Source organism: Oryzias melastigma, linkage group LG22 (genome assembly GCF_002922805.2).
Source record: "Oryzias melastigma strain HK-1 linkage group LG22, ASM292280v2, whole genome shotgun sequence".
NCBI lineage: Eukaryota > Metazoa > Chordata > Actinopteri > Beloniformes > Adrianichthyidae > Oryzias > Oryzias melastigma.
In genome coordinates, this window is record NC_050533.1 from 23260414 (window position 1) to 23273428 (window position 13015).

At 40.3% G+C, this 13015-nt stretch overlaps 1 protein-coding gene across 1 annotated transcript in view; it reads right to left on the minus strand.

The window, feature by feature from the left end:
* LOC112144236 (MAGUK p55 subfamily member 5-A) overlaps positions 1-13015 on the minus strand; it is a 31716-nt gene that overhangs the window by 7382 nt on the left and 11319 nt on the right. The window contains exons 2-5 of the mRNA XM_024268638.2: positions 5938-6239; positions 3677-3848; positions 3249-3349; positions 1282-1389 (exon numbers count right to left, since the gene is read on the minus strand). Coding sequence (XP_024124406.1) covers positions 1282-1389; positions 3249-3349; positions 3677-3848; positions 5938-6117 — 561 coding nt within the window. The 5' untranslated portion in view covers positions 6118-6239. The remainder of the gene's footprint in view (positions 1-1281; positions 1390-3248; positions 3350-3676; positions 3849-5937; positions 6240-13015) is intronic.

Below are 13015 nucleotides of genomic sequence, written 5' to 3' on the forward strand. Positions count from 1 at the left end.
TCTTTTAGAGTAATTAAAAAAAAGCTAATACTCTAGCAACATGCTAATGTTTTTGACTCATTTGTTATCTATTGGGGTCCTTTAGACTAATTTAGAGTTTAGCTTCTATTTTAGCAGGAGGCTAACATTTTTGACTTGTTTAGTTTACTGAGGAATTTTAGGCTATTTTTGAGTTTAGCTAGTATTTAAGTCTAGCTCCTTTTGCTAATTTGGCCTCTACTGAGGTTTTTTTATGCTAATTTGGAGTTTATTTATAGCTTTTTCAGCTAATTTTTTGGCACCTACTGAGGTTTTTAGGGATAATTTGGAGTTTCCCAGTGAACATTTCAGAGTGGGCCCCATATGGTTTACCTTTGGGCTGAATTCAGTCTAAAGGTAAACCATATAGGGCCCAAATAAAAATATTTGCTGGGTGAGCTCATATTTAAGCAACACACAAAATATTTTTGTAAAATTGGCATGTATTAGGGATTTTTAAGCAATTTTGCAAGACATTTTTCAGAAAATTTAGGTCAACTTCAGCACTCTTTCATTGTTATTTAACATTTCCAGTCTTTTAGCTAATTGAACATTTTCCAAATGGCGTCACCATTTTCAGCAAAAGGCTTTAACATCTTCACGACTACTTCAGCAAAAAGCATCTACATTAGCATGATCACAGGTAATGCAACTTTTCTAGTTAATTATTTCTTCTGCTGCCTGGAACCAATGATCTACAGTTTCAAATGTGTAAGTAATAATCACTCATTAGACGAGTTCTTCCACAGCTTTGTGTTCAGATCCTGTGTGAAGTGAAGCGGCTCGGCTGTGGGACAAAGAAGAACTGGAGCGGATTGCTTGTGACACTACGGAGCGTCATTTCTGGGATGCTTCATGGAACACTTTAGAACAGCTTTTATTTAAAAACAATAGTGCTGTTTTTAGCAGCTTTCTGCAGTGTTCGATGGGGCACAAGCTTAATATTCAGTTTTTTCTAAACGTCCAGTTTCTCGTCAGATAAAACCTCCGCTAACCTAAACGATGACATCCGTCTCTGTCCACTTCCTCAGATGTGACAAAAGAGCGGCCGGAATGACGGCAGTTCAAAGGGGAGCTCTTGTTTTTAGAAGCCAAATGTGTGTGTGGGGAGGGAGGGGGGTCCTGTTTACAAAGAGATTCCACTGAAATGAGCTGGGAATAGTTCAACACTGTGCTCTAAGACCAGTGGTCGTGTTTCTGACAAACAGCAAAGGCTTCAGCTTCATTCTGTTGAACTTCCATGAGGATACTTTGGGATGTTACCTCCATGGCCAGCGGGAGCGCCTGCTGTGTGTGCGGGAATGGAGGAGAGGGCCTGTGCATGCTGGCAGCCACGGCATTATGGATCTTCAGCGCAGACTGGAAATCAGACTGAAGACAAGAAACAGATGATTAAAAAAAATAATAATAATATTTCTTTTGACAAAACTCATGAGGAACATCAGGCACAAACACCACAAATAGGTCTCAGTTTTCAGATCTGTGCTGCAAAGATAATAAAAAAGACAGTTCTATACAAAAATAAAATCCTCTCTAGAATAGGATTTTATGAACATCCAAGAATCTAGAATGACTAGAGATCTATCAGGACATGATAAACACTGAACTACAGTTTATGGCGCTAAAAAAAAGGCTTTCTGAACTAAAGCCACCAGAGGAATGCAGGTCTTCAGACCTGGCTCTTCACAAAAATGCTGCAGAGCATTTTCCCCAGAGTCAATGAGGACCTCATTTCTGCTGCACGTTTTCAGATAAAACTCTTGATGATCAGAGTTGTTGCCCCCAAAAGGCTGACAAGCTAAGATCAGGATTTCATCTCCAGATCTACAGAAGAAGAAAGTCATCAAATAGCTGCTTGAATGGGACAACCCCTGATTACTTTAGATAGAGCTCACAGTTCCACAGATCACCATTGTTCTTTCTTTTTGAACAAGGGAGCTTTAATTTGAAAATCTGTAACTAAGTTCAACCACTAACACAAACGCTCACATTCAAACCAGAAAAAGGGAGAAGTTCAGGGCCAGAGTTTTCAACTAAATGTGTGACACAGCTGCACCAAGCCGATCCTGAGCTGCAGATCCAGAGCTACTAATCAACAACTGTTTATCCCCAGCAGCCTGTCCAAAGCTACATCTGCCAGTCTGCAGTTACCAATAAGCAGTTACTAATATGCAGTTGCACAGATTCCCAACACCACCTTTCCACAGGTGGCAGCTGCCGATCCACGGCCGCCGATCCACAGCCACCAATCCTCCGCTACCAATCCTCACTGATCCTCAGCTACAGATCCACATCTACCGATCCTCAGCTACAGATCTACAGCTACCGATCCTCAGCAGCCGATCCTCAGATATCGATCCACAGCTACCGATCCTCAGCGGCCAATCCTCAGCTACTGATCCTCAGCTACAGATACACGGCAGCCGATCCTCAGCGGTCGATCCTCAGCTACTGATCCTCAGCTACAGATCCACAGCTACCGATCCTCAGCTACAGATACACAGCTACCGATCCTCAGCTACAGATCCACAGCTACCGATCCTCAGCTACAGATACACAGCTACCGATCCTCAGCTACATATACACAGCTACCGATCCTCAGCTACAGATCCACAGCTACCGATCCTCAGCGGCCGATCCTCAGCTACAGATACACAGCTACCGATCCTCAGCTACAGATACACAGCAGCCGATCCTCCGCTGTCGATCCTCAGCTACCGATCCTCAGCTACCGTGTCACAGCTACCAATCCACAGCTACCGATCCTCAGCTACAAAGCACAGCTGCGCTAATACACAGCTGCGAATACAAAACGTCAATCTGCAGCTGTGATCTTGTGTTGATTAAGGGAGAGTTTCTTTGTGGCTTGATTCTATAGTTTTCTGCTTAATAAAGTACTGAAGAACTGCGGAGATACCAAAGAACACTGACATCACCTCTGGAGGATGCTGAACAGCAAAAATGAATCCTGATTACAGATTACAGTAACTGGCAGCATTACATTTAAATGCACACGCCTCCACAAACAAATGATATGCAAAGCTCTGTTCACTAAAATAAAACACAAGTGAGAAAAAAAAGTTCTAGCAGAGAGTACAACAGCTGAAAGAATGAAAGAGATTTAAGGCCCTGAAAATCCTTCAGAGGAACCAGACAAGAGTCTGGAGAACTTGAATGTATGTGAGTGTTCAAACATTGAAAAAACCTTCAGCTGCTTGAGGGTGGGTTACCTTGTTCAGCAGCGCGAGGACGAGCTCAATGTCATTCTGACTCTGCTGGTCAGACAGGCATCCCTGGACCTGCTTCAGGGACAGCAGCAGCTCCTGCAGCTCTGCAGACACACAGTCAGCACGTCAACACACATGCAGCAAGAAGCTTCTGGTCTTCCTGTTGGTGAGCAGCACTGAAGCAACAGCCTGTGTGTTGCTGTTGTGCGACCATGTCAACACTGCCACCCAGCAAACACTTTTAATGAAGTTGCCCTCTTGAGCTTTGCGTGTGCTGCTCTCCCTCCCTGAGGAATTCCCTCCCTGACGGGAGACTTTATTCCAAACATTCCTGGCCTCCTTTTCCTGTCCTCATTTCTCCACGGTGAAACCTTTAGCTGCTTTTCCTCTTCACTCAGAGACAAATCCAGTGATGATTGTGTGTGGAGTACCTGGCAGTGCATGTTGGCTGCTGGCAACCAGCTGCGGCGGGATCTGTTGGTCTTGAAGGAATGATGGGTTGTCGATCCCGATCTGGGAGTTCTGGGCGAGTTTCCTGAGTCTGAGCGAGGCGTTCAGGTCCAGCTGCCGGCCTTCCTCCTCTCTGCGCCGCCGAAGGTCCTCCTGACCCACACGAGAGGAAAAATACATTAATAATCTACTGTATGTTTTGAATATATTTATATTAATCTGATCCAGTTCACATACTGTAAATGTATCAGTGAAATAATGAGATTGTTAATATCATCCAGTGTTACATGGATTCTCTAAAGGAGAAGTTCTAACTAAAATGTTCAGATCATTAACATTGTAAACATTGTTCTGCTTCTCCTGGAGGCAGAACAATAAAAGTTTGGCCACTAGGTGGCGATCGCGCTATAGTATTACACCTTATTCCAGAAAAAGAAGACAGTATTAGGGAAAAACTGTGCTTAACACAACAAATAATTAATTTAAAAAATAATTTCTTTAAAAGAGTTTGGAACATTCATGTCTGAGTTTATGAATATGTTTATTTAGTCAGTAATGTATGTTTAGGTCGACCAAGCGTTAGCATTAGCCATCCTATGGGAAATTCCATTAAACATTAGCATCAAGCTAGTGGACTTTAGCTTCATGTTGGATTAGTGGATTTGATCAATTCGGCCCTGTACCCATAATACAGTTTGCTATTGCAGAGTTATTCTCATTGAACATAAACAGAGGTGTTCTTATGCAGCTTTTGTTCAGACTCTTGTATTTCGCTGTGCTGCATGGCGTAAAATGTTGTGAACCATTCATGATATGCAGACTTTCTAACAAAAAGCTTGAAATATATTATATAGAAATGATCAAAATAATGAGATTAAAATATCATGGCTGTGAATGTTGACGCGTTAACGTGCGTGATTAATAAAACATAATTAATTTGTTAATATTTATTACTCGCGCTCAGCTGTGAGATCATCGTAAAAAAAACTCAATCTAAATTAAATTTAAACTTTTACATTCTGTGATGGAGATTTTATTAAATTAAATAGATAATATGGGATTTATCTGTAGTTTTTGTACAAAACTGATCTTCTGTTTGATAAAAAAGGTGAAGGATAATCGTCCATCTCTATGATGGGCGGAGCAAAATGGAGCTGTCTGCTATCAGTAATCCAAAGAGGAAACCGAACAATTTTCTGTTTCTGCATGATTTTAAGTTTAGGTTGTGAATATAACATGGAAAAATGACAAAATAAAAGTAGTGTTACATAGGTGCGGTTGTGCTGATTAAAATGATGCCAAATAAGCAGCAGCAGATAGTCTTTCAAATTGAAAATACAGAGGTAAACTTAAAAAAAAAAAAAGAGTTTTTGATCCATGGGTTAAAAATAAATGTTTTAAATTTACAATTTTGCGTGTGATTTTATATTAAGATTGTTTGCAGACAATAAGTGGCTGGCAAATACTGTAAATTAAAAAACAAAAAATAAAAAATTTAAAGCGATTAATCACGATACATTTTTTCCAGATTTGCGATTAATTAGCAAATTTTTTTTAATCGATTCCCGGCCCTATGAAATATATATCTGATCCCTGGTTGGGATGCAACTTTGGATTTTGATCCAAATGAAAGACACGAGATTGGGCCCAATTTCTCATCACATGATTGGATAGGAAATTCATAGAACAAATAACTTTTTTTTGTACCATAATGTACATTGAGTGAACCAAAACAGTCAAAATTGTATCGCACCACCAGGCCCTTGACTTTAACGCCACAATGCTTCTACAATCTATCAAGGAGTGTGGTTTGTAGTTTACCAAAGTCCTCCTCAAACATCTGGACAGACTTTAGAGTGCTGTGTATCACAGAAAACCAGTTCCAGGTCAGTAAACAAAACCAGCATTCAGCACACCAGCTTTCAAAGCCGCATGGTTGATTTTCTTTTCTTTTCTTTTTTTTTTTCATTAAAAGGATTTCAAGTTCACATTATGGTCCAAAAAATTGGGTAGTAAAAATAAAATTTTTCCTTCATTCGGCATGACCTAATATTTTAAATTACCCAACTTTCTGTATCCTTCCAAAATAAAATCAAGGAAAGAGCCATTAACTTGGATGATTCTGGAATAGTGAGATGGGTAAATTTAAGGCTAACTGCAACCTTTTTCCTTTTCCAAATAAACCCATTTTCAAATGCAGAGTTTTCTTTCTGAATCGTCTTTCAAAACAAAGTGAAATCACCTGCTGCTGTCGTATCCTCTCCAGCTGTGCAGAGCGGCGGACCGGCAGCGTTCGACTCCCCAGTTCTCCTGGACAGTCTATTGCCATTTCTCGATGCTGGTGCCCCCCCCTCAGCTCCTCATCTGCTCCTCCTCCTCCTCCCTCCCCAGCGACATGGCCATTCAGATGGGAGGTTGTCATTCCTCGCTGGAATTGTGCAGCGAGTGGGAGCTGGAGAGCCTTCTCAGGTGAGCAGGTTAGTTAAGGTCCAGGTAACTTCTACAATGACTGGTCGTAGGAGCGTGCGGCCATGACACCATCACCTGCAGACAAATACGCAAAATTTAACAACACAGTGGGAGGGAAAACAAAACAATAGAATGTAAATTAGTATGTAATTAGAATGTACATAACTGAGCTGGACTTTTTAATAGAAATAGAATGAATTCCCTCTGAATTGACTTCCAGTGGGCATTTGAGGGACTGAAACATTTGGTACTGCTAGGTTTGGTACAAACTTTGGGAATAGAGAACATGGGGTGCTCGGACCCCCATCGTGGGGGTATGACCTTCAGAAGATCATAGATGGCCATCTCCTCAGGTCTATCAATAAGTTGGGGTCCAGGTGCAACTGAGGCACGCAGAGTTTATGAGGTCATTGACTTGTGAACCCCTCCAGGTCGAGGTGGTAACAAAAATCTCAGCTGTTCACAGGTGAGGAAAGGGTGAAGAAAGATCAACAGAAGGATCTGTGACTGGCGTGTCTGTCTAAAGACAAAGCTTTCGTAATTTTACCAAAGCTTTCATTTTTACTCATTCGTCTAAGTTTATGGAATTAAGCAAATACTAAAGAGCAGAGATCTTCAAAAACTCAATTAATCCAGAAGAAAGAATCACAATTTGACAGTAGAAGAATGTACAGTAACTTTGGAGGCACCACAAACAATAAAAAGAATATAAAACAATCATCTGAAACTTTGTTTAGGCCCTAACAAGGACACCGATTTTGACAAAAAAGTATACCAAAAACAAATAAATAAATAATGATAATATGAATGATTATGACTTTAGGATTAATATGATTTTTTCAAATTTTCCAATGATGACCAATAAGCACTTTGATACTTGACATGTGCTATGTAATAATGATTTCTGTAATAATGTGGCGTCCTATGCAATCAATCAGCTGTTCATTTTTGTTATTTAGTATTAGGAATATTTATGGATTTGTTTAATGATCTGCAACTGGACTGGTAAGGTATAAATAACTAATTAGAAAATTTAGAACCTGATTATGGTAGATATGTAAATAAAAAAATAAAGTAAAACAAATTATAGGTCAGATTATACAAATTCCGTTGCTCCCACTCCCTCTCAAGCAATGAATAAAATCCTGTTTCACAAACTTAATATGTAATTAATTCAATGAGTCATGTACTGTGTGTACTTGCGCAAATATGCCCATTTATGATTAAGAGTAAATATTATGTTATTTACGTGTATGTGCATCTCTTCATCATCTTTTAGTTTTTTTTATTTTCCAATCAGTCCATGATGAAATATCCTCACTAGGTTTGATATGTACAGTATATCAGCACATAACTGTAGGGTGTAATATGCCGGCAGGGAAACTGTACATGGAGCGCCACAACCAAGTGGCTGGAATAATATACAGGAACATGTGTGCGGTGGGAAAATGGGAACACCTCAGGAAGTGGTAGAGAGTGAGAGACCAAAGATACCGTGGGACTTCCAGATACAGACGGACAGGATGGTCATGGAGAACCAACCAGACATTGTAGTGGTGCATAAAGAACAGAGGAAAGCCGTTGTGGTGGATGTAGCTTGGAAGGTGAAAGTGACAGTGGTGCTCGTGGTAATTGGAGCACTCAAGCTGTAACCTCCAAACTGCTAGGAACAGCTAAGATACTGTGCAGGACCATAGACTGTTTATCAATGGACTTAGCAACCCCTCTCTTCTTGTGCTCAAAACAGTCTATGGTCCTGCGCAGTAGTAGTCACAGGTTGCAAGAAGCTAAAATCCCATAGACTTCCATTAAGAAATAGACAGTTTTTAATCATTTTATTGTTCGGAATAAAACCATTCTTGCTCTGATACATTTTTGTTAGCAAGTTCTTTCTAATCCTAATTTTTTTAAAGATATATTCAGTTATATAAGTTATAAACTAACCAATCAGATGCCTCAGTAAAAGCATGCGGTGCCCGCTGGTCCTGCCTTGAACGATTGATTGACAGATTCTCCCGTGGTCGCTTTCAGTGGAAGGGGTGTGGACTTCAAACAGACCAGAACAAGCTCACTCAGGATTGATGACAATAGTTCCTCTAAAAACGTGACTCAGACCGACTCTGACTAATCGCTATCGACGGGCTGTAATCGGTTGCAATGTGGCAGTAGACGTATCAGGAAGTGATGGCGAAGGCTCTGGCATGATTTTGTGAGGGGTGGAGGTAAAGCATTTCCAATGGGGACGTCAGCACTTGTTTTGTCCAGTTCTTATATAAACGGTCGATGTGCGGGACTCTCAAGCTCCTAGGTATCTGGTAGAGGACCCGAGCTGGAAGGAGAAACCACTCGCAGAGTGAGAAGAGAACTCTCTTTTTTTAGTTTTTCTTTGTTTTGATTGCTTGAAATAAACAAATACCAAAAATCAAATTCTAAGATCACATGAGTGGTGCTACAAACAATTACTTTAATAGTCGACTAACCACCAATTATTTTTTCTAACTAGTTGACTAATTGAGTCATGCTCAAACTGGATGTAAAGCATCTTAACCATCACTAGCTTTAAACTAAATAAAAACTATAGATATATAGAATTACCTGCAATAATGCTAGTGTGAACACTGTAAGCTGAATTTGGCCTCTGAAGATGCTAGTGCTGAAAGCTGAAAATCCTGAAGCTAATAGCTGAAAATCCTGAAGCTAATAGCCAGCTAAATTATTACTTAAATGCTAAATTAGCCAAAAAAAATCCTGAAAAAAGCAGAAATTAGCTAAAACAGCTAGCATGTAACTGAAATATTAGCTAAACTCAAAAATAGCCTAAAGAAACCTTAATAAATGCCAAAATGGTTTAAAAAGCTAGCAGAATGTCATAACTTTCAACTTCACTACACTTAAACACCATATAATATAAAGTAACAACTAATCGACTATTAAATAAGTGCAACTATTTTAATAGTCTATTAGTCGACTGTTTAAGGCAGCACTATATCACATTTACAAGCAGGGTGGTGGAGGGGGAGAGTCTCCTTAGAAAATGGAGGCTTTGACATCAGACTCAAATCAGGTTTACTGAGAGCGTGGCCCCATGACCATAACCCAGATAACCTAAAGCTAAAGAGTGGGTGATTGATGGATGGGTGGCTGTCTGTCCTACAATCAGAACCCAGATCAACAACTTTAAAGGGTAACCAAACAGGGAAGTTGGAGGATGACTCCACCCACAGCCCAAATTTCAAAATCCAGTCAGAGGGGTGGGGCTTGGGGGCTGGACTGTTATCATAACTGGAGCAACAGATGACGTCAGACCTCTGAAACTAACATGGTTTGACCAATCACAAAATTCAACTGTAATACCTCGATTCAACATTAAGGGGGCAACACATAGTTGGTTTTAGACAATATTTTCAAGAATTAAACAATTTTATTTTAATTTTTCAAAAATTTGGGAATGGCCAACTGACAGCACTTTTAAAGCCTCATTTATTGAGGTCAAAAAAGTTGATTTGGGGTTTGGTTACCCTTTAAGATCCAAGTCTTAAACAAAAACCCAACATTTAAAGAAGTGAGTAGAAAGAACATTTTCATCTGAGTTCTAACCCTTCCGCTCTCTTTGGGGTCCAGATGACTCCAACCACATATTGATATGTGATTCCTTCCATGACAAGTGTGGACATAGATCTTTATGTTCACTTGTTATAAGAGTAGAGAGCGCTATATGAGGTTTTGATGGACTGCTTTGACTCGACTCCACTTTGTCAACGTTACCATGACAACAGCTTTGACAGGTGCCACACAGGGGAGGTGATGGAAGCGCAAGGATTAAATGGAGCAGCAAAGATAAGAATAAACACCAACAGAGACGGATGGTCGTCCCATTCTTCTGTGGCACAACAACAACATGATAACATGTCTGATAGGTTATCTCCCACCAACAGAACCGCATGCACTGCACACACAAACACACACACCCAGGTCCCATGATGCAGCGGTAAGGAATGTCAGACAACTATGGGAACACAATTCCTGGGATGGGGGAAGGGACTGCATGTTAGAGACCATCGAAACTCCTCTGACCCCAAAAGCAGCAAAACACAGCAGTGAGACAACGTCAGAACATGAAACCACACCCCCAAACACCTGTCCCCATTCACCTGAGCCACATCCAAAACACATTTGTTTTGGTTCAAGAAATATCGTTTTCCAGTAGGATTCATCCACAGGGCAGCCAACAAAAGCAAGGAGAACCTGTAAACTGAGATCTTCTCTGCTGCTTGGGCTGGTTATTCACAATAGAGTAACAGAGTGAAGAACACAACAAGACACAAAGTTTCAGACAAAACAAACAAAACAAAGTAGTCCTGGCAAAGATTTAACACCAAAAAATAACCTGTTCGCCCATTAAGACTAGGGATGTAACAATTAATCGATGGATCGATTAATTAGAAGATGAATCCACAAACCACCACTGACAGGAAACTCCTCTCCCAGACTCTAGCAAGCTTGGATCCTCACCTCTCTTCCTCCAAACTCTATGATAGTGATTCACTTTTTTCTGTAGAGAAGACTGGAGCACTGAACTGAACATCAGTCCAGTTCTGAGCCCCCCAACAAATGAGAGGATGGAGCTCCGATACAGCACTCAGTGAACAACCTGCTGCATTAGCTTTGACCTTTAGAGTAAAGTCAGCACTCTCTTAAAACATTTGGGTTACTTCTTCTACCCAATTCTTGGCTTATTCATGTTCCAATATATTTTTGATTGCTATTTGGACCAATACAAATTTACGTTCTTGTGTTTTCTTAATGGATGAGAGAAACGGAGCAGAATGTGAAACAAACCGGGTCAGCCCTTCACCAGATCTACAGTCACCGTTGATGAAGCAGCACAAGATTGTTCCACGTCTCCATGGTAACACAGAGGTCCACTCTACAACAGTCTGAGGTTAAGGGCTCTGGGTTCATGGAGGACCAAGAGGCAGCCTGTTGGAATCCCAGAGACCTGACTAAACAGAACTTTATCTTCTGACCCGCCACACAGCACCCTGCTAGAGGGCTGATAACTCCCTGCTGCAAAAGGACATCCCTAACCATCTTGAGGGACAGCTTCCCCCTGCTGTGTTGTGGAGGGAAACCTCTGCTGGGGTCACAGTCACCCTGTAATTTTTAGGGTCTTCTCTAACTGCAGATTGTTCTGTCAAATACTGTAGACCAGTGAGCTCACGCATCACTCACTAGCATAGAAGAACCGGCACTAGAAGCATGTCTCAGTTCTGGTACCAACATGAACTTTGACTTCAGGAGAAAGTTCACTAAATAATGAAGCCGTTTCAGAGAGGATCATTACAGCAGCATGGGGGTCTTCAAAAGGACATCCTTTAAAGTCCCACCCTGATTATCTTTTTATCCATTTTAAAAGAGTTCCCAGTGGTCTTTAAATTACGATTGTGCTCTTTTTTGCTCAAATCTAAAAACCTGTGTCGGTTTCTAGAACACAGTTTCTGCAAAATGATTTAAAAAAAGATGAGCTGATAAAATCAACAAAGAACCAACAGCTGATGGGAACACGAGTGCAAACACAGATCCATGCACACAAACACACACTGAGCAGTACCAGCCGGTACCAGACGCGAGGAAATGCTCAACATGAGGTAAAGGGAGGAATGGTTTAGTAACATATGTGTCTGATATTCATGCTGTAGCTGGAGGAAAAGATTCAAACAATGCTGCCTGGAAAACCCTTTAACTTCTGGAAGACGAAGGAACAGAAACACAAGTGAACTTTTAAAGCAGACATTTCACTGTTGCGTATGTGAACAGCTGCTATCTCACACATCTCCTCATGCAGATGGAGGAATAACTCGTGAGGATTTTCCCTGATGACATTTTTGCACTTTGAGCGTGTAGTGCCTATAAGCAGTGGCTGAGTCAGCAGAACGGTTGACTGACTGCAGCCACTGCTCCTCCCAGTGAGGGAACTTTATTGACACCAGTCTATGTCCTCACATGTAAAACATTGTTCAGAGGAAGGAGGAGGTTTCTGTTTGTGAGCTGCTCTGTGATGGAGCATCTCCAGAGAAGCTCCTCCCACTTCCAACTTCATGTAGTGCTGGTCAATATGGAAAAAAATGTATATCACGATATAAATTATTTTATTTCACAATAATGATATAAATCATGATATAAAACAATAAGGCATGTTTTCAGTTATTAAAAAAAGCTATTGCTAGTTTTAATTTGAAAACAGGAAGCTACTCTGACACTGTAAACTGAATTTGCAGCTAAAGATGCTAGTGCTGATAGCTGAAGATGCTGGAATTGATAGCTAAAAACATTGAAGTTGATAGCCAGCTAAAATATTAGCGAACTGCCAAATTATCCTAAAAAAAACTAAAAAAAAACTTAGGTTAGCCAAAACAGCTAGCATGTAGATGAAATATTAGCTAAACTCCAAAATTGCCCAAAAAAATCTTAGTAAATGGCAAAAATAGTCAAAAGCAGAATTCCAAATTTTAAAACGTTAAAACTGTAACTTTTTAATATAATTATTATTAATAAAAAGGCATGAATATTATTACAGAATAAATCAACTTAAATAACTTTCAATATTTTACTCTCTATATAATATTTTGTCAAAATTATACAAGTTAGAAATAAGCCCAAGATAACTTTGGGCCATAAATAACAATAAAATAAAATGATCTGGAGGGTCGGATTGAATTACCCGGAAGGCCGGATCCGGCCCTCGGGGCTTGACTTTGACACGTGATCTACTATATTAATAAAGATCGTGAATCAGTGATTTGGACGTCACAAATATTCATACTCAAATTTTTGGGAGCAGATCGCAATAA